The sequence below is a fragment of the Chlamydotis macqueenii genome, chromosome 8 (genome assembly GCF_036417535.1).
Source record: "Chlamydotis macqueenii isolate bChlMac1 chromosome 8, bChlMac1.mat, whole genome shotgun sequence".
In the NCBI taxonomy this organism is placed as follows: domain Eukaryota; kingdom Metazoa; phylum Chordata; class Aves; order Otidiformes; family Otididae; genus Chlamydotis; species Chlamydotis macqueenii.
In genome coordinates this window covers 27,971,746-27,999,328 of record NC_141563.1, presented here as the reverse complement: position 1 = coordinate 27,999,328, position 27,583 = coordinate 27,971,746, and the positions used below count along the sequence as shown (strand labels likewise).

The 27,583-nt window shown below is 41.2% G+C and overlaps 1 protein-coding gene across 4 annotated transcripts; it reads right to left on the bottom strand.

Annotated features, from left to right (window-relative positions):
* Positions 1-50: 50 nt before the first annotated feature.
* AKR1A1 (aldo-keto reductase family 1 member A1) lies at positions 51-27,531 on the bottom strand. Of its 4 annotated transcripts, none has more exons than XM_086752980.1 (9): positions 27,434-27,531; positions 19,654-19,749; positions 13,616-13,735; positions 11,828-11,979; positions 8,941-9,136; positions 8,157-8,356; positions 7,058-7,130; positions 5,542-5,628; positions 51-2,107 (listed from the first exon to the last, which is right to left on the bottom strand). In XM_086752980.1, exons 1-9 carry the CDS (start codon positions 27,440-27,442, stop codon positions 2,042-2,044), a joined length of 999 nt encoding a protein of 332 aa, XP_086609106.1. In that variant the 5' UTR covers positions 27,443-27,531; the 3' UTR covers positions 51-2,041. The 4 variants fall into 4 exon arrangements, 3 of the variants coding, with proteins under 3 accessions (XP_086609106.1, XP_086609107.1, XP_086609108.1); XM_086752981.1 differs by lacking the exon at positions 27,434-27,531 and adding an exon at positions 23,052-23,416; XR_015259148.1 differs by lacking the exon at positions 51-2,107 and adding an exon at positions 7,625-7,697 and having other exon boundaries at positions 5,554-5,628.
* Positions 27,532-27,583: the final 52 nt, after the last annotated feature.

The following is a 27,583-nucleotide window of genomic DNA, read 5'->3' as shown; positions in this document are numbered from 1 at the left end:
TAATTGGGGCCCTGACATTAGAGGGGGGAAAAAAGTCTCAAAGTCATACATGGAGTACAGTATTTATTTAAGACATGCAAACATACATGCAACAGAAGCCACTTCTCTCAGCAGGACGACTGCTTTCAACATTCTATATAGCGCCTTACAGTAAAATTGCTTCCCTACTGATTTGCTGTTAGGAACCGTATTCAAAGTCACCTGTGCTTGATTAGAACAATAAAAAAACAGCGTGGATTTAATTTCCCTTAGAAGAAAACATGCAATCTAGTAAAGAATCTTAACTGAGCTGTAATGGCTTTCTCCACTGAGGTAAATTCAACAGGAATTAGGAAACACTTTACTGAGGAACAGAAATTCTTTAAATTTTACCTAAGGATTACAAAAGTGATAAACAGGTTTGTTCCAGTTCAGCTGCACACTGTGAGGCCCAGGGCAGGAAATACTTGAGGAGGCATTACGCTTGAGATTAATATAGAGTTTTACTATAGACCTACTGTAAATGAGGTTATGGAAACTAAAATAATCTAATTCTTAATTTTTGAACTATACGAATACAGAAAATTATTCTTCTAATTCTACATTTGTTATTGCTATGGGAAAAATAAAAAAAAAAAAAGTGTCCTTTTTTTCACACCTACAGCCAGTTAAGCTTTCTTTATCCAGCAGCAAACGAGTTGTGCCTATGACTGTCTCTGACTGGCATCAACAGATCTGAAAGAGCTCCTTTGTTTTAAATCCAAGAGGCCTTTAGAAACTCTGCCTTGCTACCCTGTCTGCACCACGGCAAATGAGCGTTAATCCTGTTTTACAGGTAGAGAAAATAAAAATAAAGCATTAACATTGGTGAGGCCACAGAAGGTATCACCATGTGAGCACTAAGTAGTAGGTACTAACACCTCACGGCCTTTGTACTCAGATGGCTAGGCAATTCACCCAGAGACTGGAACAAAATAAAAACCATTGTTAGTGCCAGAGCTCCAGCCCTGCTCAGCAGTGTATCAGCACTCAGTAAATTAATCCCTGCCAGGGAGTAACACAGAGACAGGCAAGTGGGAAAACAGAGGCACAGGAAAGGCGAATGACTTGCCCGGTGTTACGACAAGCCAGCGGTAGAACAGGAGACAGGACCAGCTCTCCCAAGCGTCAGCCCAGGCAGCAGTCAAAAAAGAGACTTTAAAATGGAAGGAGCCCTCTAAGTAATACTCTTACTGTATAGTCAGGAACTAATTTTGTGACCTTCCAAAACTCAAACTGGACATCTTTGGCAAAGAGGCACTGGGCAACTTCATGGGAAAAGCAGGATGGTTTTCCACAAGACTTGCTAAAAAGTTCTTGCGGCTTTTGTGACAGGCCGATCAGAGCTGAAACCTGTCCATGTGACAAGGAACAGAGGATTGCCCCGAAGGCCTGCTCCAGGGTATGCATTTATTCTCCTCAAATCTACAGGGAAATTAAAAGAAAAAGAGAATAGAGGAGAGAGAAGTCTAAGTCCCACAAGTACTCTAAAGGGGATAAAAAGCACTGGGCATGGCTGGTTACTTGGCTTTTAATGAATGGTTTACGGTCATAGTGCAACCATAGCACATTTCACTTTATCCTCTGTATAAAAATATTAATAAAGATATCAAAGTTGATGGCTGAGCAGTTGTTTAGTCCTAAAATGCTTACATGCCTTTCCCTCTTTTCTTTTTTCCCCCCTCATGGTTAACAACTAAAGCTTTCAAAACTCTTTCACAGGCAGTAAAGCCAAAGTATTGCCCCAGCCTGACAATTACACGTTTGGAACTTTTTATCTAATCTCTAAAAGATTTGATGCTTCCAGGAGCAAGCTTACAGTCACTGTAATAAATTCACAAACTTTGACATGGAATCTACAGAACCTCAAGAAAGGACGTCAATTAGAAGCAGTATATTGTAAGTAAATCGACTCAGGAAGGAAGGTTTTATCTGGACAGTTTTTTTTACAAATTGTGGCAACAATTATTTTGGGATGGGTACCTAGAGGAGCATGTATTTCTATCACCTTATTTGCTAGGAGTTAATATGGGTCATTGAAGGGGTAATAGGGGTGTCCAGCATCTCTTGCTACTAGCTTTCCATTCACCTGTGAAGTAAACAGACTCATGTCAGAAAGATAAAAATCCATTCTTACTCTCAGTTTCAAACTCTGATCCCCAACATCTGTGAGCATCTGCTTCAGCTTAAATAAGAGCTGTTTCCTCTACCCCTGAATCCTCTTAGCACTTCTTGAAAGAAAAAAAATAAAAATTAATTAAAAAGAGATGGATTTCTGTAGCTTACAGCAAGAATCCTTCTTCCAGCTGCTGAGGCTTAAAGAATTAGATTAAGAATAGTTAAAAGCCTTTTTGCCTTGTAGCCGTTATTAAGTAAGTGTTGTAACATGCACACTTCAAAAAAGCTGGGAGCTTTTGCCCCTGCTTCCATGATAGAGAGTTGTCGAGCTGCCAATTTTATAGATGGATAAGATAGAACACATTGAATATCTTGTTCAGGGTCGTATACCGAAGCATTAATAGTGTCACTGAACTCCTTCATGGCACGTTTTGTTTAAGAACATTTCCACGGAAGATCAGCTTCTCCAGCTTTAAAATGGGAATACCGAAACCGATGTTCACAGACAATGAAACAGAGGCTCAGGCTGGCCCAAAAGCAGACATGGCCATGCAGAAGTCTCAGTTCCTACATCCCACCTCTAAGCATTCAGATGCACAAGTTGCATTTATAGTTGCATTAAGTCCATTGCAACACTCTCAGCTTCCAAAGAGCTGAGGTAAAACCTTGCTCCTCATCTGTTCTGTTCGGGGAAATTCAGGTGCAGCACTGGCACAGCTCCCTGGGTGACAGAGTAGCCTCATTCAGCTAGAACTTACATTAAACAACTAATGACTGAATAAAAGTTATGTTACAGAAATAATCAATTTTTATACACATAAATGTTATTTATATATTAATGTGATGTTAGAGATCACTCAAAATGTTACAAGGACAGAGGGAATCACAGGAATTTTCAAACCAAGTATCCACTAGCAAGTCCCTCTATTAGCTTTCAGTATAGAACCTGCATTTCAAAGCCACAACTGGAATCCCCAGTAATGAATTGTTTACCGTGAAAACTAATGAAGTGTGAAATTGGTCACTTGGGGGCACTACAGAGCAGAAAACTAAGATGTTAAGGTTTAACATTTGACGGATGCTTAGACTGAAATAAAGCTGAAATGAAGCTGTCAACTGTAACTGTAAACAAAAGTATCACAGTATCTTCAGGTTTCCTCATATTCTCTCAAGAATCAACAACTTCGTCATGTTCCTCGAACTCATATTCCTCGTTTTTCTCCCCAGTTTCCTCCCCCTGCATATTTCACTACACAGAACAGCTCTTCAGGTGAGCATTCTTGTTCGCAGCATGCCAAGACAGCGTTTCACATAGCTGATTCCAGTCCACCCCAGGAATTTGAGAGGAGGAGGGAGGGCTAAAAATCAGCAGTGAACACATTGCAGGTCAACGGTAGCTAACTATCAAAAATAGACAGATCATCACGTGGACAACACCATCACTCCTCCTCTCCTGGCTTGCTAGTCATTCAAGTTTCGCTTAAGTACATTCCTTGGCCAGTTATGTGTGTCCAAAAGTTTGGATTTCAGGCAGTGCAAGGTAATTTCCAACCTTTATCCAGATAATGAACCATTAAAAGTATAAAGTGACTCAAATTGTCTACATGCAATGTAACAGCCTCTCCTCAGGCTTTAAACAAAAACACAATGTGGAGAAGAGTGGCATAACTGTAAGAACTTGTGGTTATGTATCAGTGAAGTAAAGCCAGGAAAAACTGGCTCAGTTATGATAGGAGCTCTGATATTACTGCCACATCACACTTTGAAATCCAGACACTGTTAAGTTAGATTCATAGGGGAGACAGGCATGAAAGGTTAGACAGGAATTTTAATTCACAGTTGATGAAAATTCTTTCTGATAAGCCCAGAAGGGATAGGCAGGAGACAAAAGGTTCTGCTAGAGATCTTACAGCTGCAGAATCGCATTTTAATTCTTCCTGCATTATTATCTGACAATATGGCAATATCTTTGAAGCCCAGCTGCATCACATTCACTCTCCTTGTAGTTGGATAGGCTAGCACTTTGAAATGTATTCCACCTCTCCTTTGCGAATCACTGTGATCTGATCAGGTGTCCCAGGTAACTAAAGCACGAGTTACCCCCAGCTCATCCAAGCCATCCACGCTCATGTATTTTTCAGCTTAATTAACAAAACAACTTTGTTTGCAGCACCAGTAGGAAAACACTTGAAAGAAACACACTGTCAGCAGCAGGTGTGTTTGTCACTACCACTTTCACACAGATGAGCAGCTAAGCTCCCAGTTTGGTGTACAGACTCCTGATCCGTAAGCACAAAGATAATTTTGGTTGCAGGGATGCGGGGGTTTCTATTTACGCACGCATACTGAAGCAGCCCTACAGCTAAAAGCATGGCCTTGAAGCTCTCATAAGCCCCAGCATGACAAACAGTGAAAGTTCTAACAAGTATCTACCCTTGATATGAGACAGTCATTCACCACACATTCACAGCTTCTCTTTTCTAACTCAGTCTAGCCACTGATACGCTCTCAAGCACTCAAAAAACCTCAAGGATAAATCCTAGAGAAAAGCTTTCCCCAAAGAATTCCTATAGCCAGTAGCCACTGACTATTGAAGAGTAATTTACAGGCAAACCACTGGAGAGGAAGGGATATGCCTGACAGCTTCCAAATCTGCAAAGCAACCTACTGTGTCTATGCAGCGTACTGTATGACAGAGAAGGCATAAATCACTTCAGACTCATTGTGTAGCACAGTTGCCCTGTGCTGGTTGGTGACACGCCAGGGAATGGCAACAGCTCTCTGTTGTATAGTCAGAAGTAAGACAGTAAGAAATGAGGAACACTACAAAGACAGGAGACAACAAGGCATTGAAATGTCTGTCGTCTTGTTTTGTTTTTTTTTTTCCCCTGCACTGAGGTGAACAGGACAAAGTTAGGTCCTTTGATACAAGAAAACAAAGACCAACACTTACAAGGCATTGGTTTCTTTAAAAACAGACTGGCATCTGATAGCACATGAGGTAAGGTTTATGGGATAAAGCAGTCGGGGACAGCTGGAACAAAGGGTACTTCTGGAGGAATGGCATGGACCTTAGCCTGCTTGTACATGAGCAGAACAACTCAGCAGGAGCTTGGTGAGATCTGAAGTCAGATGAGACCCTGGCTAAAGGCCCATGGACAGGTCAGTAATGAGAACTCAGGAGAGCTGTCAGTGGCCAAAACAGTGGAGAAAAGTTTTTTCAAAAAGCTGTCTTTTTTGTACGCAGCTTTTGAAAAATTCTTTCATTTTAGATGTCCTAAAAAGATGTAGTGCTCTTATTCGTAAGTAGTTCTGACAGGGACACTAAATGAAAGAAAACTGCAGAAACCCCAAGTTGTGGCCACATGCACATAATCAAAACCTTTAGAAACGTGAGAAATTTACCGTAATCATTGGCACAATGTAACGCCAGTTTTTATTCAGGTCTCCAATGTGGCTCATCTCCTCTTCTGTGAGGCTGAAATCAAACACCTGAGAACAAAAGCAAGGGGCTTTATTCAGTAACTACAGATTTTTCATATTTAATTGATGTTGAGTTTTACATCTTGGTTTTGTTTCCTTTGTAAGTCACAACCACCTCCTTCTGCTGTGAATTTCTCCAGAGATCCACAAGCAATAGAGCTGACTAGAGGCAGAAAAATTCTGCTTCTTAATCATCCAGGACACAATAGAACAGCAGCAGTGACCTGAGACATTGCTGACTATTTCAGTGTTTAATTTCAGATGACAGTGTAACAACACAGCTGTAACTGAGGCACACACACAAGACTGGAAAAACTTATTATGTTGTAGTTACATAGTATTTCTTTTGTACTTTCAAAAAGAAAAACTACATGCTGTATTAGAGTTGCAAGATCCTAGTGTTAAAATCCAAGTAAATTAAACATAATTCAAGTTGTAATATTTCAAACGCCTTCAGAAGCTGCAACTTTGGTAAGTCTAAGCCTCAAACAGAGGGAATTTCCATGATACTCTGATCAACAGAATGTATGCATCTGTAAAAACCTTGGCCTCAGACAGTATTAGTTTGTTTTCTGTTCATAAATTCGAAGTTGCAGTTAAGCTAATTTTATTACATACACCAAAACAAAGGCTTAAAGTCTGAGATGTACATACACTGGCAAAGTCTAAGCTTACACTGATACTGCAGAGCACTCATCCACAAAAATAAAAAGCAGTGGGACTGTTCCTCCAAGTGCTGCCTATTCAGTCAATATTCTGTTCCCATGCAGATCTAAATCTTGAGTAACTGCAGAATTTACTGGAATTGCCTGACATTTCTAGCAGCAAACTACATCACAGAAAGTGGTTAACGGGAGTAACAGTTATAAAAACAAGTCTTGACTTAAAAACAAGTATGTAATCAGCCAATCTGTATAATTAAGGGCTGAAAAAAGATCACAGGAAGTGATTCAGAGACTTCCCTTCAAATTATTGGAAGTCAGAGTTTTCAAATAATTTCTAAAGCAAACTGTTCTTACTTCAGAGCAGGAGTGAATCACACTAATTCTATTCCTTCATCATCATTAGAACCGCAGTTTGCTGCAGAAATAGCCACCAGCCCTCACCTGCAGGCTACAACAACTGTTATTCATAAATAAGAACTGTTAAACATCATTAGAAGACTCCCTTGTTCAATAAATTTGTGTCTCAGATAAATTTCAGTGAAGATTTTTCATTCAAACTTCTACTAGGGACATTCTTTACCTTCTGATAACAAGACTGCCCATGTGCACATACACGCATGCACACACACACCACTCAGTCACTTTTAACATATCAAGTTTGTTTTCCACAAATCTTTGCCCTCCCTTCTAAGCATGCACATACATTGATGAGTAAGTAGGAACCAAGTGCCCAAGCTTGTTGTTCTGCAAGTAGCAGAACCATTTAAACTTACCTGAAGATTCTGCTGAATGCGAGCAGGGGTGACACTCTTGGGAATGGCAACCACTTTACGCTGCACTTGCCACCTGTTAAGAGAAGGAAGAGAGAGACTTTCTGTGCATGCATCCAAAGAATCATGGCATTTATTTTGGCTGAGTGGCAGCAGAGATGCCACTGATGTTTCTATGTGAAATAGAAACACTCAGAAGAGGACTGATAGAGCACTGTATTGTATTAGGACCTAGTATGTCCAAGCTCAAGCAAGACAGTAGCCACCGGACTGATCAACGAGAGGAAGATGTTAATGCTTTTGAACAAGCAAGCAAGTTTCAGGTGCTTTAAGCTAGAAACCCAAGAAACCCTCAGAAAAATTTACTTAAGCATTTTACACAAGTTCTAACACGACAACCACTGAGAAACTAGAAGAAAACCCAGATCTCTCAAGTGCCTGTCTAGAGGCCTGAGCACCAAGACTTGAACGTGTTCAGCTGGCAGGGTAACTCGCTGTCACTCAGACTGTGCTAGCGATACTGACAGATGCAGAGCCAGACAAAAAATGACCACAGAAATCCAATTTTACTTCACAAGGTGCTGATCACATTCTGGATATCACTCAATCATCTCGTTTCCCAGTATCCAGTAGGTGGCTTTTGCTATATAAAAACAAAACAGCAAAGGGTTCTTCAGTGTGAAGAAGGAAGGTGCCTTCCTCAGCCCCTCTTCCTGGGAGCCCGTTTGAATGCAGTAGCAAGAGCTCAAGGGTTCAACAACTGGCCACGGGCAAATGCAGTAGGCAGCACTCAAATGTGGTACGCTGCTGTCTTAATTGTCCTACTGCTATTCCATAGCAAAACAGGTAGCGAACTGTCCCAGGCACAGATCCAGGCCCTGAACAGACCCCTCTGATCTAGCCCATCCACCTACCCTAAGGCAGGACCAACTCTGCCAACTCACAAGCACCACATGGGGTTTGCTTTTGGCACTCCCTGTGATTTTAACTCCCCACCGATGCAGAAGAACACACACTTTAGGTAGATTCCTTCTAGCTTGTGTGTTTTGCTTTATTTAAGGCCAGGTCCCAAATGCCACCCTCTCTTACAACCGTTCTGTACCTGAGGATGATCTGTGCAGGTGATTTGCTGTATTTTTCTGCCAGTTTTTTGATCCCAGGTTCTTCTAGAAGCACAGGCTCATCTGGGTGTTTCCACATGCGATCTGGAGAACCAAGGGGGCTGTAGGCAGTGACAACCAGTCCTCGTTTCTGGCAGTGAGCTATCAGCTCGTTCTGAGCTAGGTAAGGATGGCACTCTACCTATTAAAATGACCCACAATGAGTGGCTAGAGTACGGATACAAACACAAAACTCTAAACAAACAGGAAGTCAAATGCACAGCAGACCCAAATACATCACAGGACGTCATTCCAGATTCTGGAAGACCCTACAAGGATAAGCTTTAATGAAAGAATGAAAACGTGTCTGGTAGGCTAAGTTTACAAGAAAAGGAGAATAGATTGCCTAAGTTTAGAGTGCTGGAGTTTCCCCATGTACCAAACAGATCATCCAACAAGGAAGCTCTCTACAGAAGGGATTCAAGTTACTCCCCCACAGTCTTTCTTACAGGCTAAATTGTTCCTCACAGGGCAGATGAAGTCTTCCACAGACCTGTTCAACTAAGCAGGAAGAAATAGCCACAAAACATGGATATAGGCCTTCTCCCCAACATATTAATGTGCCTGGAAAGACTCCCTCTGCGTGCCTGCTCCTGCAGAGGTGGCTATATTCTTTCCTGTACATAAGCTGCACCCCTTGTACTAAACATTTTGCATTAGTTTGCAACTCCTTCACTCTTATGCACAAATAGGAAAGGTATCAGTCCTCTCCTTTATTCACCTTACCTGGAGCACAGCTGGTTTGACAGTAGCCACACTTAGTACATCATCAATCTGACGACTGTTGAAGTTCGACAGCCCAATGGCTTTCACAAGGCCTTTTTCTACCAGCTTCTCCATAGCCTTCCAGGTATCCTTGTAATCAATGTAATCGTAACGCATCGTGTTATCAGGATTCTTTGGGAAAAGATTGTCCCCTCGTCTAGAGCATCAAAGGTAAAGTGTAAGTACATATACCACATTATTGATATTATGTTAGTTCTTCACTAAAAGAAAATTTTCCTCAAAGTATTCTCAAAAGCTAACACCTAGTTTGGTGGACAGAGTACAAATTGAGTGAATTTTCTGAATTCCATTATGCTGACTTAACCTACGAGACATTATTTCACATACAGTCTTTCCTATGTAAACTCGTTACACGGTAGTTTGAACTACTTACTTACTCAGTAGTGACTACACAAAACTGAGCCACTGTATACACAGCAGCAGCTCTTTGCACACTTTCACCCTAGCAAAACAGTTGATTTAGAGAGCAGCAACTCAGAGAGTGGCTTTGGTTTTTCAGTTTGTTTTTGAGAGAGGACTGATATTCTTCATAGCCTGTTTGGACCTGCTACCAAAGGGATCTTGGTTTAAGAGCTGTCTAGGAGAGACTGTATTCCAAGTACACCGGCCTTCCCACTCCCTCTGGATTCTGCAGCAGTGTCAGCAATTGATAAAAGCACAAATGCTCGCAGAAGTCTTAATGTGTACATGTTGCTTGTAGGTTGGTTATGTTCCCAATTAGTCATACCAACCCATTTAAAAAATAAAATAAAATTTAGCAAAAAAAAAAAACCAACACACACACAAAGAACTTGGTTATGCCAGGTGACATCACCACACTGCCAAAGTGCTATGACTGGCCCCTGAGAAGTCCATGCTTGGAGGGGTACAAGCAATCCCACTGGAAGAGCGCTGCTTCACAACCACTGCAGGACACTGCTAGCTCAGATCTCAGCTTACACTGCTCTAGCTAGGCACTGAACGGTGTGAGAAATGGCAGCAGCTGGGGACAAAGGGAGATGGTTCTTGTTCATGTCATTGATAAATCTAAACCAAAAATAACTCTGAAAACCTCATGAGCTCCCAACTCAGAAAAGCAGTCTCATGTGTCAAAAGCTGTATATTGAGAGATTAATTTTCAAGACCTAGAGGCACCATGATTTTCATCCGGAAGTCTATTTTAATTTCAGTGTAAATAATATTCATTTTCTCAGCCTCCCAATACAGCAGGCATTATAGATAACCACACATTAAAACAGTTCAAGTAGAGCTAACAGAAATCTGTAAAGTGAACAGCTTCCAATGAGAAAACATGAAACTGCTTTATTACAGTGTCAGTTTTGTCAACAGTTTCCACAACATCAAGCAAATTTAAATATTAGTAATATCTAAATATACACCATTATTTGTGTTACATGTTATCGTCAATGCAATGTTTATTTATTTTTTTTTTTCAATAAAGACAAACCTGTTTCACAACAGGGGGAATTTTTAACAGCTCTTCCTCCAGACCAGCTCTAGTTGAAAACACTTCCTCATTCTGTTATGCTGAGGAATATATTTAAACTTTGAGAGTCTTTCCTCTTATCATTAGTGTTCTATGCTTTGTAAAATTCAATTCATGTGACTAGAAGGGGAAAAAAAAATGGTTCTCAAATTTGCAGAACAGACAGAAGCCCCTCAAATCTGACAGTTGCCCCTGTTGAGTGAAATCTTCATGCAAACATCTGGTCAGGAGATTTATTCCTCCCCTGCCTTTTTACTGATTGCAGGAGGGGAGGAATTGCTTCCCCATCTACCAGAAAATAAAGCAAGGAGCTCTGCTTCCGATGGGGTTGTAGGATAAGACTATTTAGCACTTAACTGGAGAACTTTGTCTTCTCATTTTTCCTCAAATAGACTTACTGCAATTAAAGTGCCGTAAGAAGTCATTTTCATTTCCTCTTCGTACAGATACCACTGTGACACTGCATGTGCTTGGCCACGCCAGTACAGTTAATAACTCTCACTGAAAAGTGTTGTCTTCTTCACAAAACACTTCATTCTAATTTTACAGATAAGTAAAACTAAGGCACAAAGCAGCTTTGGTATTTCCTCAAGGTTACCATGTAGGTTAGTGGCAGAACCAAAAATAGCTGCCACACTTCCCCAGTGTCTAGCTGAAGACACTAGACTATTTTAAACTTCAAATATATTTTAAACTCAAAGATTTTACCTCAGAGCAAGCCAAATTTCCAGCTAGTATAAGATGGCAAGCTTCAGTCTAGAAACCTGTCCCATAAAGCTTTATTACTTTTTCCCAGTTAGACTACTTTCAGTTATCCAACTTTGGCACCCATGTCAAACTGTGAGAAGTTTAGGGATTTCACTACCTAGCTGTTCTCACTATTAAAAAATTTAAGTACTTGCTTAAAGACTTTAAATGAAGACTTAATACCCATTTTCCGGCCTCATCACTGTTAAATAATGAGAACAATTATCCCTTTTCTACTTACTTCAACACAAATCCAGAAATTTTATCTCCTCTACTATATGTTTACAGACATGCTACAAATCTAAGAGTAAACAAATTCTCACTCAACTGAAATTCAAAGAAGAATGAAATTCAAACAATTGTTTCTATGAATTAATGTACCAAACATGAGTAAGTTGTACAAGTTATGGGTAGAAAAGAGTGTCTACATGGCAGTCCATAGGCCTACACCATAGCCACACTGAAACACACCTCTCAGGCAGTATACACAGGAAGAAATTCACAGCTCAGAAAGAAGGTCCTCAGGATATAACACCAGCCACTTATGTAAAACTGAGGTTTCTGCTTTTGGTGCCCCTTCCAGGTAGAACTTACTCAAAGGCATGAGGCCAGTGCATGAGGTACAGGTTCAGGTAATCCAGTTTCAAATCTTCAAGTGTTTTCCTCAGTGCTGGCTCTACGTCTTCTGGGTGGTGCTTGGTATTCCAGAGCTTTGATGTTACAAACAGGTCCTCCCTTTTAATAACCTTTAAGAAAGGGAGGAGAGCATAATTTACTGGAATAAGTTCAGAAAGGGAATTGTAGCAATTCCCTACTAGCTTTAAAACAAATAGAACAATTTCAGGGGACCTGCAAATTAAACCTTTCAAAAATACACTGGATGGAGAAGAGTGAGAGAAATACACACTTACATTGACAAGTCTTAAAGTATGCCAAATACTTTGCAATTTATTAGAAATTTTGAAAAACAAAACAATCCCCTCCACACACACGTACATTTTTCCCCAAACTTTTCAAGTCAAGGGTTAAAGCCACTACTAAGTGTAATGTGGCCAAAAGAAAGATTACTCAGTTTATTCATGTGTAAATTTTGTAATTTCTGTTTAACAGTTCACATATTCTAGGCACAACCAGCTAACTTATTATACTCATCACATGTTATAAACAAAGAATGCTTCTCATGGAAAGAGTGTGGGAAAATACACAGAAAAAGTTTCCCTAAACCTCTGCACTTGAGTTTCTAGGTTATGGGAGGAACACAGTAAGAACTGAGTGCCCTGTACCCTGTATTGGAAAGGTAAGACTCAGAAATTAAACAAATCGAAAGCTGTGTAACTAGGAAGTATAAAACACACAAGGGAGATCATATTTGGCAAGCTGAAGCAGATAACATCATCAGAGGGCACTTCTCACTGACCTACACAGGACCAAGTTTCACTCAAGTCTATACTTTGTAGAAGCTGGAATGATTAATTGCTTAGTTTCTCTCCTCCAACCATTCAGTTATTTGTGTGCCTCACATATGACTGCTGTATTCAAAGAGAAAGATGTTCTAAAAATTCTAGTTTTAAGTTAGCTAGCTAACAGGAACCGAATAAAAGAGTTCTATGCTTCCCCAGTTACCGTATCTAGTAGGAAGGAATCCTTGGGGCAAGCTGAAAACAGCCTCTCTCAAGCTAATCGCAGAACAAAGAGATTGCCCTAAGGCCAAGGCAAGAGCAGCAGGAAAGCAGGAACATAAGTACTTTCTTTCCAGGAGCTCTGCAGCTGTACAGGTAATCCTTCTGGTCCCTCAGGCCAACAAGAGCAAGGGGATGAATTTAAGATTCCACCTCAGGTCATCCATACGAATGCCTGTCACATTTCTTTATATTTAGACCATGGACTCTCACTGCAGGCCCTAGAGTCACAGTTACCAAACCTTCAAATACAATCACTGATTTAAAAACAAATACGTCACTCATATTTGATCTATAACCTAAAAACCCAGTCACCACATTTGCTGTGGTTACCCACCAAACTAGAGCAACTTTTCATATAAACCATGGCAAATATTTTCAATTTTAACTAGTGATTCTGGGAACCTCCAATTTTTTGAACACCCAAATCGGGATATTTTGCGGGGTGGGGGTGGGCAGGATTAAAAAAGACATTTTCTGTAGTTTCCATGCAAATATTCCTGACCATCTTTTCTCCTCCTGACAGTCAGGATGTTTATAGTGGACAGAAAGTCCTCTTTCATGCCTGCTCCTGATTAATAACAAACAGCTGGGATAGAGGAGGAGGAAAAGCCACAAACAATAACTTTATAGACTACTTTCATGTCACAGTTGTCAATTTTGATACAACACACAGTTAGCATGGTGGTTCTTGTGTTTTTACCTTGTTGGGCCCAAGGCATTCCTGGAAAGCCTCACCAATCTCTGCTTCATTGCTGTAAGCTGCTGCACAATCGATGTGGCGATAACCCACGCTCAGGGCATATTTCACTGCTTCTTTCACCTGTAATCAGAAACAGATTATCCAATGCAGTCAGTGAAAAGGGAGATGTCACTGGAAGGAGGGGAAAAAAAAAAAAAAAAAAAGGGGGCCTTAGTGAGGAACACTCCCAAAGTGCAGATCTACATAAGGTCATGAAACAGAGTAGGATACGGTTCTCTGTGACACAGACCTTCAAGAGTGAAGAGCTAACTGCTAGCAGACACTCAAGAGTACAAGAAAGCAGACCACGCACGCAGGCCAAGCATGCAAGAACTGACCAGACAGAGCAGGGATTCACTTTTAACTGCACCTGAGAACAGGGATTCATTCTTAACTACAGTTGTCACACTTTTCTTAAATATAAAATGAGCTTTAAGAAGCATTTTTCAAATAAATCATAGCTTAGGAAGACAAACTTCTGGAACTAACAGACCAATCGATCAATGTCAGTCAAGCCTGGAATAGATCTCCTTTCTCCCAGTAAAGAAAGAGCCTGAGTTTTAATTCCAGAATTGCCAGAGTTCGGGTTTGGTTCAACTGCTAACACTTAGTTTCCGATTCATGTCTCATTCTCACTGATTGCACAACAAAGAAAGTCACTATATTGCTGAACATTAGCACATGGCCTGCATGATGCTCTCAACTTTCCATTTTGCTTTCCACATTGCTGACAATCAAGGTGTTGCCAACAGCAACGTGCTGGCAAGAACCAAGAATTACTACAGACTTCAGCGTCATCATCATCTCCCGTTAAGCTGATGAGTACGAAGTAAAATCTATTTCATTTAACTTCCAGTGGACAGTAAGCACATGTTCTCTTTTACATCCACCCACCTGAAGTGTTACAGTGAGAGGACATCTTATCTGTACAGCAATTTCTATACATTGCTTTCCACTGACTTTTCTCTCGAGACTGTGGGAGATTGCGACTTACTCTGTGTATAAGGTTTGATGCAAAAGGGCCCTAATGTATTTCTAGAGATTACGTCTCCCTTGTCAAGAGATTTAAAACAATGTGTCCACAAAGGCTAGAGATTGATTTATTTCAACTTAATCAAAGTACCAGCATTTTAAATTTCAAAGCTGACAAGACTATTAATGCCAATTAAAGACGTGTACAGTCCTGCTTTCAGATACTACAGAAAGAGAAAGGGGAATCAAATGTGGAAAAGATGTCTCTTCTACTGGTGGATTTCATTTGTTTTTCTTGTCAAGAACTGCAGGAAACGCAGAAACAGATATTCTGACTGCATTCTTTGGCATTTTGAGAGGAAAACTGGAATGCAGACCAGTTTCCCTTAGCCAGAATGACAAAGCACTTCTATTACAGCAGTGAAGCAAGCTCTTCTTTTCTCCAGCAGGATGGTATTTACAGTCTTTGTTTCACTTTTACAAAGACATTCCTTGAAAGGTCACTACAAAGTCAAGGTCGTGGTAATTCTGAAATCACTTGAGACATATTAAAGGATTTTAAGACTCAATATCCACCCTCCGAAAAGGTGAGGGTTATGAAGCCGAAGCAGGAAGGAAAGGAAAAACAGTGGTGCTCTTTGTCTGTACTAATATCCCATTTCCTCTACCAGGATAAGAATTTATTTAAATCCAAAGAGGCACAAAATTTGCCATAAAATTAAAGTAGGCACCACTCACAGAAAACTAAGGATAAGGCACTCCAAAAATGTCTCTGCAAAGTGATAAACAGGAGGCCATACTTGTGTATCAGCATGTTTTGATAAATTTCTAGCACTAAAAAACTGGTACTGGTCATTTAAATAAGGTTTGGATTTAGGCAATATCTGTGTAAAAAACTGTGTAAACTACTCTCAGCCTACACTCCAACTGAGACTTCCTGTTCCATGCAAAAGGCAAACAATCAAGAGAAAATATGCAAAAAAAAAAAGCATTTCTGGAGGAGAAAAAAAAAAATCTCTATTAGCAGATAGAAGTAAATTTAAGAAGAGTACTTTGTTCTAACAAAGTTTTGTATTTTTGAGATTATGTTCAGACAGGTACATGCATTTCCTGGGGGGCAGAGAAAAAAAAGGAAAAGACAGCAGAAGCAGTTGGAGATTCATATGCCTCTGGATATTTGGTGTGAAATAACAACAGCCAAAGGATCCGTCAAACTTCCCAGATATTCCTTAGTTTAGCCTGTCAACACTGCTATGGTAGGAGCAATTACTGAGTTCGTTTTGCATCAGGCAGGTTGAGTCACACAGCTTAAGTAACTACAGAAAGCAGGTCCGAAAGGATCTTGAAACATCATCTAGTCTATCCTCATGCCCCACAGCAGGGCCAACTAAGTCTAAACCACCCCTACACACATTTCTCAAAACACTTCCTGTAAGTGACAGGCAGTCTATTCCAATGCTTAGGTATCTTTATGTTCAAAGCCTTTTAGATGTCTAACCAATACGGCCCTGATGCCACATCCTGTTCCTCACAAACCTGAAATCTACAGCTTCCTCTTTGTGGGGGCTTTTTGCACATTTGGAAAGCACCAGCATGCCTCCTCTCAAACCTCTCTTGACCACGTAACTGTAAGCACTTCCATCTCGCATCACAACACGCCTTTCCCAAACCTTGCATCACTCTTGATGCTGTCTCGTCATGCTTTTCTTGAAGTGGTTTGCTCCCAGACACAGTATTGCAGCTGAAGCCTTACTCCCCTTCATTGTATAGCAAAGTCCTAGGAACTACACTCCCATTTATACATCCTAGCAACAGATTTGGCCTTCCCACCCATCTTCTTTTGTTTTTGAAGATGGAGGAACATGATATTGCTAACAATCAGTGGCAGATTCAGAAACAGAATCTCTAGGTTCCAATTCATTATAATATCCATTACTAGATTTCCAGTTCTTCAATTCACCCATCACAAGGTGAAAAACTAACAAGCCATCTCCATACTTCCAAGCAACACAGAGTTCAAGTGACTAGGGAGCCTTTTCTGCACAGCCCCAAGCCATTATGAAGAGGTTTTCACTCAGTTCCAGCCAATAACACTTGGAAAGAAAAGGCTGCAACAGCCTTCCCTGCTTCCTGCAAAGCTGTCACATTTTAGCAGTTCAAGTACATTTGCTGACAGGAAACAGGAAAAAAAGCAGATCATCAGTCCACATGATATTCAGATGCAATATGACCAGAACAGAAGTGTTGCTACATCACAGTTTGTACATACTGTACTAAAATTTGCTGAAAAGAAACTTAGATCACCACGTAAGTAATGCCGTCGTACAGCTAACGCTCCCTAAACCAAAGAGTTTTGCCTCCTATCCTTCAAATGCGGATTCAAGTTCCTCCCTTAATAGGAGCAGTAGTGAATTTTTGTGCATCTAACAAGGATTCTCTAGATTGTCTAACAAACTTTTAAAGAACTAAACAGTCTCCTCTATAGCTACAATACTGTCACAAGACACCTAGTCTGACTGGTTTTCTGAGGTACACGTTTCCTCTTCACCTTTCTTAAAGTTTCGCACAGAAAAATACAACTTCCCTCAGTCCCACACCTCCCTCCCCCCCAGATTCAGCCTCTGCCACAGCAGGTTAGACTGTTCCTCCTTCAGGTTAAAAGCATGGCCCACTTGAGAGAAGAGAACTAAACATTAAAGGATTACAGATAATCAAGCTCCAATATTTAAAAAACATGCTAGTGATATTCTTGATGCTCCTGTCTGAATGGACTTCTCTTTGAACTCATTCATGCTGCCAGTTCATAAGCTACTGTGTTCCCTTCTGTTCAATAGCCCTCCATCATGTTCCCATGGTAATATGTAAAACAAATTTATCTTCCAGCATTTGATCATGTAAGCCAGAAAACACTGTATTATTTTAAGTTCATCTGCCAACGTGAATTTAGATTTGATAATTCCCCCTCTCTATTCTTACTGTCTAGGGAACGAGGGCTGTGATGACTCCTTTGTACCGGACTGCTAAGATCTGCCTACAAAGACAAGGCTTGTTTAGGATCAGGAATAGTAACAGCAATAACAAATAAATTAATCAAGAGTGTAAGGTCAAAACCAAAAAGCAGCTTGGCAATCTGCAAAATATTTACTTGAAGTAATTTAAAAGCCACTCACTTCCACTCTTGCTTCTACTCCAGCCCTTGCACAGAACAGCTTTCAATAAATAGCTTCTAGTGGGGAAACAACTAGATTAAATACAACCAATTATTATTCTTCCGCGTCTCTAGGTTTTTGGCCCTCGGTCTTTAATTCACAGTTACAATTATTCTCCCTGAACTACATCATGTCCTTTTAAGGGTAAATCAATTGGAGACACTGCCAAATTGCTGGTATGCTTCTAAATTTGATAAATCTCCATTTAAAAAATGCAAACAATGCAAACCATTTTGAAGAGTGATTAATATTAATTTATTTATTCCATATGAAAGGAATAGAAGCAACTTCGGTACCTCTCATAATTTTCACTGCACTTTCTAGATCACGTTTTCACTACATTCTAGGAGTGAGTCTTTGAAGGAAGTAAATATTCCCCAGAAGTGACACTCATTGACTTCCATGGGACCCCAGAGAAGATCTCTGGATACCGTGTGTGACTCAGCTGCTAGAAGTGCTGCTTACTGTGGCAAAATCCATCTGAATTAGGTTTAAATTACGCACAAGTAGGATCTTTCCATGTTGTTTTGTAAGACTGCACTTTCCTCAGAACAGTTAGTGCACAAAATAAACAATGCATTCATATTTTGTTTGTTTAGTTAAGGGCACTTGTTTTAGCACAATGCACATCAAATTGCTTTGGGTACACAGAAATTAATCCATTAAGTTCCTGTATGTTAATAAACTTCATTCAGCTGTCAGTTGCTGTTTTAAGTGACAGAGCTGAACATTCACCCCTGTCCTCACTTAAGAGGTTGACCAAGCTCTCACATCAACTCGGCTTCCACATTAGCACAGCTCCTATTCCCAGCAGATCCACTGTCCTGACAGTTGTTTGGACAGGAAGACCAATAACAAAATGGCTCTTTTTATCGTTTGTTTCCCACCTTTTCCTCTAGCTAGCATGAGGGAATAGCACAACAGGTCATCCTGAGACAGGTCAGGAGCACAGTATCATCAGACATACTCCAAATTTGAATCATCACAAAGCTAACACAAAAGACACTAAAAACAACATTAAAAACAACAATAACAACTAAGAATTCCATCAAGCAAGAGGACACCTCTGCTGGACACTGCATATACTTGCTGTGAAAGGCAATCTCTGCCTCCATGAATTTATCTTTTAAATGAATGAAACAGAAAGGAAAAGAGAGACAAGGGCGAGTAGTATTACCACAGAAGCCACAGTCCATAACACGCAAACATTCCAACAGACAGCTTGTAGTAACACACAGAATTGTTTCCGAGCATGGTGTTTGCCAATTCATTGCATTTAGAAGCAGCGTGAAAGTCTCATGACACATTAGCCGCCTTAGTCTAAAAGCAGGACGACCCAAGCAAGTTCTTCGTTCTTCTGCTAAACATAGGCTGACCACTGGAACAGGACTCAGGACAAGAACAACTAGAGCTCTTGCCTCTCAAAGTAATACTTTCACCTGAGTCATCCGCCCAAGCCAGAGGGTTGACTGGGCAGACTGAAAGCCTAAGGATTTCCCAGAAGGGCCAGGCCCCATATTACAGCATTTTCCTTGTCTCAGCTCTTCACCCCCCTTATTGGTCTCTTTCTGGGTTCATTTCCTAGAGCACCGCTGCCCGAGGCCTGGGTTAACAAGTCTTAAAGGATCTGCTGTGGCTGCTTTTGCGCCTTAAGGCCTGAGTCATGTAAATACATACATTCATTCCACTGACTTCAGTGCACCTAAGACTAAAACCATCCCAGCGAAGGATCCAGGCCTCAGATCTAGGATCTTCCAAAAAAGTGCACAAAACACAAATTCTAGTTGAGAGCACAATATTGGATTGTTCTCTGCTTACTTGGCCACGTTCGCTTTTCCAAGTTCCCAGTCCTATGAGAGGCATCTTCTGCCCAGCGTGGAGTACAACAAAGTCGCATGCTGCAGACATTTTTGCCTAAAGAACAAGAACAAACTGAGTTTTCCAGCAATTCAGTAAGTTGCAATAATTTACCTTTCTATGCAAAAACAAACAAATACTATCATAGAGGTCCTGATGATGCTAGAATAAAGATGAAGTAGGTTCTTTACAGTTTTTACTGATCTAAAGGAGATGAATAGTTACCCTGGAAAGACTAGAAAACAAGCCCTTTTTCTCCTCTTCCTTCTCTTTTCTCCTTTACAATGCACAGGTTTAAGATTTCTCGGAGTTCAGAACTACAACAAGCAGCACCCTGCAAAAGCATACAACTCAGAGCTGAACCACAGCTCATTATCAAGGCTGTCTGGCATTGCGAAGAAAACCATAAACGTTTTGGCTTCCTTTGCAACAAGCATAATTGTTTCTGAATTGTTATATACCCACAACACGTAAATGCTACCAAATGAAAAGATGACTTTTTTTTTTAAACACTAAAAAATCCCTCTTTGATGTGAAGTTGGGGCTAGCAGAGAGGACAAAATGGAGGCACTTTCAAAGGTGGACACTAGGATATAACACCTCAGTACACAGATCACGTAAAACTTATGCTTTTTTAAATCATTTTGACACGGAATTAGAAACAGCTGTGTGCAAAGTAAGCTAAGATGCAGTAGGTCCTTACATATTTATGTATTTGGAATCTATAAATAACTTTGTCTTCCTGCTCTTTTCTGTCTCCCTCCTCATTCAGAAAGGGACGCTATCTTTTAAAAAGCTGAAAGATTCCTTGTTCCCATACAGCCAAAATCTGCATGTAGACTGATGGGAAGTCTAGACTGAGAGCTCAACTCTTGCGTAAGATTCATGTCAAGTACAAACAGAATGCAATGACTAGCATCACTACCATAGAAGTGATTTAGCACAAACTCACAGAGCAGTAGTGTTCTTCTGTTACTAAAGGGAGAATAAAAAAGATTACACAAAGTCAGTTGTCACTTTGAGCCTGGGTTTCTCTCTCATGATTAGCACTGTGATATCCAAGCACTTTCCCTGTGAAATTCAGCAGAACAAAGGTTCAGCAGGATCTTCCCTCACCTGCTGCTGACTTTATTGCTGCTGCAAACAGCAATCTGCTCGCAGCAGCAAAGCTTTTTATCAAAAAGGAAGGTTTCACGGTGTGTCCCAACATACCCCTAATCTACATTTCTGGTCAAACTGTTAAAAAGAAACCACGTTCAGGATGAGTTCTAAAGCTGGCCAGCTGATTTCAGCAGAAGCTGAGGAAGTTACTTCCCAAGTTCAGCTGTGTCCAAACTCAATGTTATTTGGGTTGTTTTTTTTTTTAAAAAAAAAAAAAAACAACACAAAACCAAACAACCCACAAAACCAACAGTGGAAGCAGCAATGTTGGCTAACAGGTGACTATGTAGGAGGAATGTGTATTTTCAAAGCAAAGCATTCACACAGCATACTATCCCAAAATAGCTCTGCCTTCTCCCTGGTTGTTATAATTTTCCTCAGATAACTAAGTTGCAGCTGATATATGTGCTCACACAGAAAGTTTATATTTTCAATTTCTCGCTTAGCTTCTCAAGCCACATAGATTTACCGCAGACATCAAACAGCACACTTGCTTTACAGAGAGACATAATAGGGCAGCTAGAGTGATCCTGACCTGAAGGCCATCATACACCAAGGAGCTGGTGATCCACACAAGTTAACCTGAGTAGGTCTTGCGCTGCTTTTCCTGGGCCTTTAGGCCTGTGCTCTGGGGCACACAACCCACGGGTGCAGGATAAGCTCAGCAGCTGTAACACAGGAGGCTGCAGGCAGCTCCCACTTGGCACCTGCGACTACAACATCTACGTGTCCTTCCCTTTATCTAAAAAGGCAGGAAGTTCTCACGGGAGTATCCTTTCTGGTTTTACAGTAGCAATGATGAATAGAGTTGTTTTCTTGTAAGATAATCCCTAATAGTTCAAGTGACTGAAACAGGGTAACCCTTTCTATGGGCAGGATCTGCACAACACGCTGTGTGTGAATCAGAGCAGGTTTGTTCTACGCTGCTCAATTTGGGGCTCCCAGCACCTGAAAGGGTGCAAGATCATCAATGCTATCCTCTTTCTTTATACAGTTAGCTCTAACAAATAGCATTTGAGATTATACTTTACAGAATCTGAGTGCCTTTCTTATCAGGATTGTAACAGAGCAGCTCCTCCTGGTGCAAAACAGCAGTTAAACACAAACTAATGGCTCTGAATTTGTACTGAGAGGCATCAAGTCCAGCTGTTAGTGCAATCGTCAGTGAAGCAAATTGTGGGTGTACACCTATTTTTGGGGGTAGGGAGTCAGAGAAGGAAAGATGGCAACAGTATTCTCTTCTGTTCTGAATTTGCACAGCAATTTTGTAGTCAGCTACGTGCAAGTAGGTGCGTTCTACCAGAATTTATTTCCCTAAATAAAGTTATCTTCTTACACCGTGCTATACCGCTAAAGACTTAATGCTTTTTGATTCACATTGCTGTATAACACATATGACACAACCATATGCTTTATATAACCATGTTACACAACCATCTTAAATGCAACACTTCAGCCCAGAAGACAAGGTACATGTTTAATCAATAACTAGCATCAGCACATTTTCTAAGAACCAACTTGCCGCATGTAACACTGTTGTGTATTAACGCTGCAGAGAGAGCAGAAGTACAGCCTCTAGAAGACTGGAAACATCCCAGAATTAGAAATACTGGAAAAAAAACCACACTAATTAACACTTTCCATTCAGATTTTTCCCCCCCAACAGGGAGATGTAAGGGAAGTACAGTGTCTGCTATTCATCGTTATTTGACTCATTAAAAAGCTGGAAGCCTCTTTTTAGGATGGCAAAGACAAAAATAAACTTAGAAGTAAAGTAATTCTGAACAAGTAAGATGCGGGTTTGGGTTAACAATACCCCCCTATTGCCACGTTCACACAAAACAGAGCTCGGAGTAATTCCAAGGCGGTGTCAGCAGCCCGGCGAGGAGGGGGCGTGACCTGGGGAAGCGTAAGCTGCACTGTACACCAGTGCACAGCTACAACTCATTTATAACCCAAAGCGAGGGGTCTTCCATGGGTAAAACACACGTAAATATGTGTTAAATTAATATGTATAAATATGCAACTATATTTAAAATACGGAAGTGCCTGCTACTGAACTCTTACTGCCCCGTAAACGTTGTCTAACCCTCCGCGTTTCGTCTCCTTCGCAGGCACCCAACGTGCCCCTTATCGGGGCGGCCCAGGGAGGGGAGGGGAGAGCCGAGCCGAGCCAGCCCCCGGCCGCACTCACTCACCGCCACGGAGCAGGAACCGCCCGCTTACACCCCGCCGCCCGCTGCCGCCACCGGACCCAGCGCTTCCGCTTCCGGCCGGGAGCTGCCGCCGGTCGGCCCGGCGCAGGCGGGAAGGCGCTCCGGTGTTCTGGTTTGTACCAGCCCTTTGCCCCGCTCCGCGCTGGCTGCCGTGTTTAAGCGTCCGTCACCCAGCTTCAACAGCGCGCAGGGGAAAAAATTAAAAAAAAAAAAAAAAAAAAAAGCCAACCAAAATCTCCAGCAATGAGAGTTTCGGCGGGGAGCCGGCCCCACCGGCGGCCGGGGTGGGGGTTCGTCGCGTTTGCCGTGCTCATCTGCCCCCTGCTCGGCTCCCGTCGGGAAGGTCAGACCGCCCGCACTCCCCCGTTCACGGCCCAGCGCCTACGTGATAAATCCGAGGGACTGCACCACGCAGAGGGAAATCCAAAAGGCAAACCGCACAGATAAAGACTACGTGAAGTGTAGGCATTTACATAAAAGTCTCATTGTCTGCTACTTGTTTGGGCCTCTTGAAGCTGTTTTTACCGGTAGGAAGACAGAATTTCCCCCAGTTTTATTTGCAGTCCTAAATAATAGGAAGCCAGGGAAAGTCCAAAGCCAGTCACGCTGCTTTTGCTTCGGCTTTTAGCACAAAAGGTGCATAAAGAGAAAGAAGTGGCACTTCCTGAGGGGGCCAAGGCTCCTTGTGTTGCAGGTGCACAAGAATGCATTTCCGTATTTGTGCAAGAAGATCGAAAGTAAGGTTAAAGCGGGCTGATCTTAGCAGAGATACAGCCTTCAACAGGAGCAGACTTCGGCCTGTAACTGGGAGCAGACTGTACACCTGATCTTAAACACCACGAAAGAAAACCAAAACCAGTTTTGACTTTTACTCCAGGCTTCCATTTTTATAAGCAATTCACAAACGTTCAGAATTTGAAAATAGTAAGATTAGGTCAGAAATAAGGCAAAATATATATCCAACAGGACTTCGAAGAGGCTGTTAGTTATTTCCAGAAAGAGAATTCTGCTGCAGATTCTTTCTTTGCTGTTCTGACTCAAACTGCTCAGGAGGCTTAAAGGCACAAAGGTTAATTAATCTCTTGGGCATGCACATGACCAGATTTTTCTGTTGTGCAGCCATTTTGAGAAAATACAGGAAAGTGGAAAGAGAGTGCAAGGACAAGACAATTAAAAGTAACAGGAAACAGAAAATTGAGAAGATGAAAGAATAAAGGGGGAGGAAACACAGCTGAGTTTGACTTATTTTTATGGAGAGACTGCCAATCACAAATCTGAAAATCCACAGTCTTAATGCAATAGAAGATGCTTGAATTATTTGAATATCAGGTAGGAAAACTTTAACAAACTTCAGCCTCCGATAATGTAATCAGAGTAAAAGATAAAAGGTAAGGAAAACTGAAACATTTTGTCATCAAAAGGCAGTGATTATCCAAGCATACAGTAATAAAGTCTGTTAATTAAAAAAACCAAAATATATGCGGAGAAGGAAGAGGTAACGCAAGACATTCTGGCCTAGAAATACAGTCTTCACTTGAGCAAAACAAGGAAAGCAAATATGTGCATTGTATATTTAATGACATGTAATTGTTTTCATTCAAACTACTGCGCACCTGCGGCTTGTGCATAAATGCCCTGCGGCTTGGGAACATGTCAGCTGATGACTTTTTTGCATATATTGCAGTAAAATGTCCCCACGTGGCCAGGATTTTACTCTGACTGTGCCCCGGATGGTACCACATGTATACTGTAAGTTCAGGATTCAGCAGGCTTTCTGCATGTGCAGTGATTAGCTCCATAGAACATGCGTGATGATGTCCTAACGTGCTGGCTTTAGAGGGCACGCATGGATCATCTCTGCCGTAGACCTGGCGTGTGTATGCTCAAGGGGCATGCCCAGCATCGCCCAGGCCCAGTTCACACTTGTTGACGCGGAAGTAACGGACACTGCTGACGGCCAATATGATCAAGCAAATGCCGATTTATTGTTGATACATCCCGGTTAATATAGCCCTTCTAATTCCGTATCATGCGCAAGCTCTCTACTAATTGGTTAACTATATCATGCACGTGCTCCTAGCTAAAATATGATTCGTTAAGTCTCTTTGTTCACGCGCACGGCTCTCTCCACCTGCACCCTGTATCACGTTCAGCCCCCAGTCACGTATGCCAGCTGTTTTCCTTCTTCTCAAGGTTGCTTCGTTTACTGTCTCACAGGAAGCTTCATTACTTTCTCACAGGCGGCCTCATTATTTTCTCACAGGTGGCTTCAGTACTTTCTTACAGGCAGCTTCAGTACTTTCTCACAAGCGGCTTCAGTGATGTCCTTGAGGCCTGCTGCTCACAAACATAACAATTCCATTCGGTCTGGATTGTTCACTAAGTGCCCCTGGTACTCCAGGTATCCAACACACGCTCCTGTTCCAAGGAGGTTCATCTTACTCTAGAAGTCCTAGATACACTAACATAAAATCCTCAAATTTTCTTCTGACAAAAATGCATGGAAACTCAAATGTGTGGTAGTGTTCTGAAATAGGACCCATTTCTTTGCCCTTGTTTTTACAAAGTAGGGGTTTTGTTTTTCACATCAGAGATCCATTCCCAACCAAGATATATCGGAGATACTGGAATTAAAATGTTACATGTAAAATCTGGCATGGTTACCAATTTGGAAATCTTTTGGGTAGTTTCAGCTGCAGGGCCAGCCAGCTCCTCTTTGTTAACACATAAACTACTTACTGTGGCCATGGCTGTATGGATGGGTGCAGAGGCCTACACCGGGGCTCCTGACGCTCCATGCTAATCAGGTACAAGCTGATCCTGTCTGGCAGATACTTCAGCAGAACACTACACCACGGTTAATCCGCTGTGTGAAGAACAGAGTCTGGAGAAGCAAGGTGTAGACAGAACTCCGTCCTTCCAGCACCTGCTTGGGTAGATATGCTATTTCTTTCTTAGAAAAATTTTTAAAAATCTAAGTAGCATCTTACATCTAAAGATTGAAAAAGACTACAGAAGCCCATCTGCTCACTGAATAAGGAGCGGCCCTGACAATTTATCACTCCAAAACCTCCAAAAATTGATGTTTGGAAAGACTAGCTCAGAAATTAATCAAAAACAATGAGGCCATGGACATATGAATGGAAATGCAATGCTTAAGGCACAAACCCAGAACAAACTGCATTGCGGCAGCTGTGCAAAATGGGTATATTACGCATCTGAAAGTGTGAGAAATGAGCATAACAAGCACTGAAGGTGATTGAAACCATGAGAAAGCCATTATGCTTTGTCCATTGGCAAACCTGCCAGAGTTGCAGTAAGACTACCTTGTTTTAATTAGGACTGCCTGACCTTTCAGGGGTTAATCTGTTCACAGGTTCAAGACCTGAGTTGATAGGTAGGTATATACCTCTCAATTCACAGACCTCAATTATTGTCACATTAATGTTAAGCAAGTCACAAATGTCTTTGCGTAAAAGATTAAGCATGCTGTAACAACAGAAACAGCAGTAGATGAAGCATTTGCACTAAGCTGAGTGCAGGGTTGGTTTTTTGTTGTTTTTTTTTTAAGAACACATGTACATATTATTTTGTTTTTATTATTTAAGGAGTAATTTCATCTGGTACCAAAACCAGTCATCTCTTGGGTGAATCACCACATGGGTATGGTCACCCAGCAACACTACATGGTGATGTAGATTATAAACATTCAAAGTTTGTTAAGCGTTTGTGGCTTTCTCATTACAATTTATAATCAAGTTTTAACAGGTATAAAAAACACACAACTGTAAACTGCAAAACGGACAAGTAAAAGTCAATTGGTAAACACATTTATCACTTTTGACCAAAGCAAGCAGTTTTGTCATTGATATGTCCTTAATGGCCTTTAGTATTAACTATTTAATAAAACTTTTATATTTCAATTCAGAGTTTAGTCCTCAAAAATACCAGACTGCTTCAATTCCATCTTGGATCCAAACACAATGTTTATAAGGATTCACTCGGGCTTAATATCCCTCGGACTAAATACAGTCTGGGAATGAGTCAAAACTCCCTGAAGGGAATACTGTGTCTTCCAAAAGTTTCCATCCTACCCCCCGAAGCTCAGAGGTTAGACTTAATTTCGTTTTCAGCTTTTTCGCTGACTTGCATGACCTGGTCTTCCCGTTGATGGAGAATCAGTGAAAGCCTTGGGAGTTAATATCAGGTATAGTGAAGTCAATGGCCAACTCCCATTCGCCTAAGAGACATGCCATCTCTCCCTCAAAATCTTGTGTATCCTCTGCCTCTTTGATGACTTCTAATAATTACAGCTTAGCTATACTAACACATTAAAAAAGTAACTTCTTCTTGCAATAAGCCACCTGAATCATCTTGCCATTAACTGCTTACAGCCATCACACTGGATATTTGCACGGCACCTCCCAGGACACGATCCGGAGACTTATCGCCACTTATTCACATTCCTTTGCAGCTCCCCCCAGTCCGGAGCCGTGTCCCCGTTCAGATAAGGT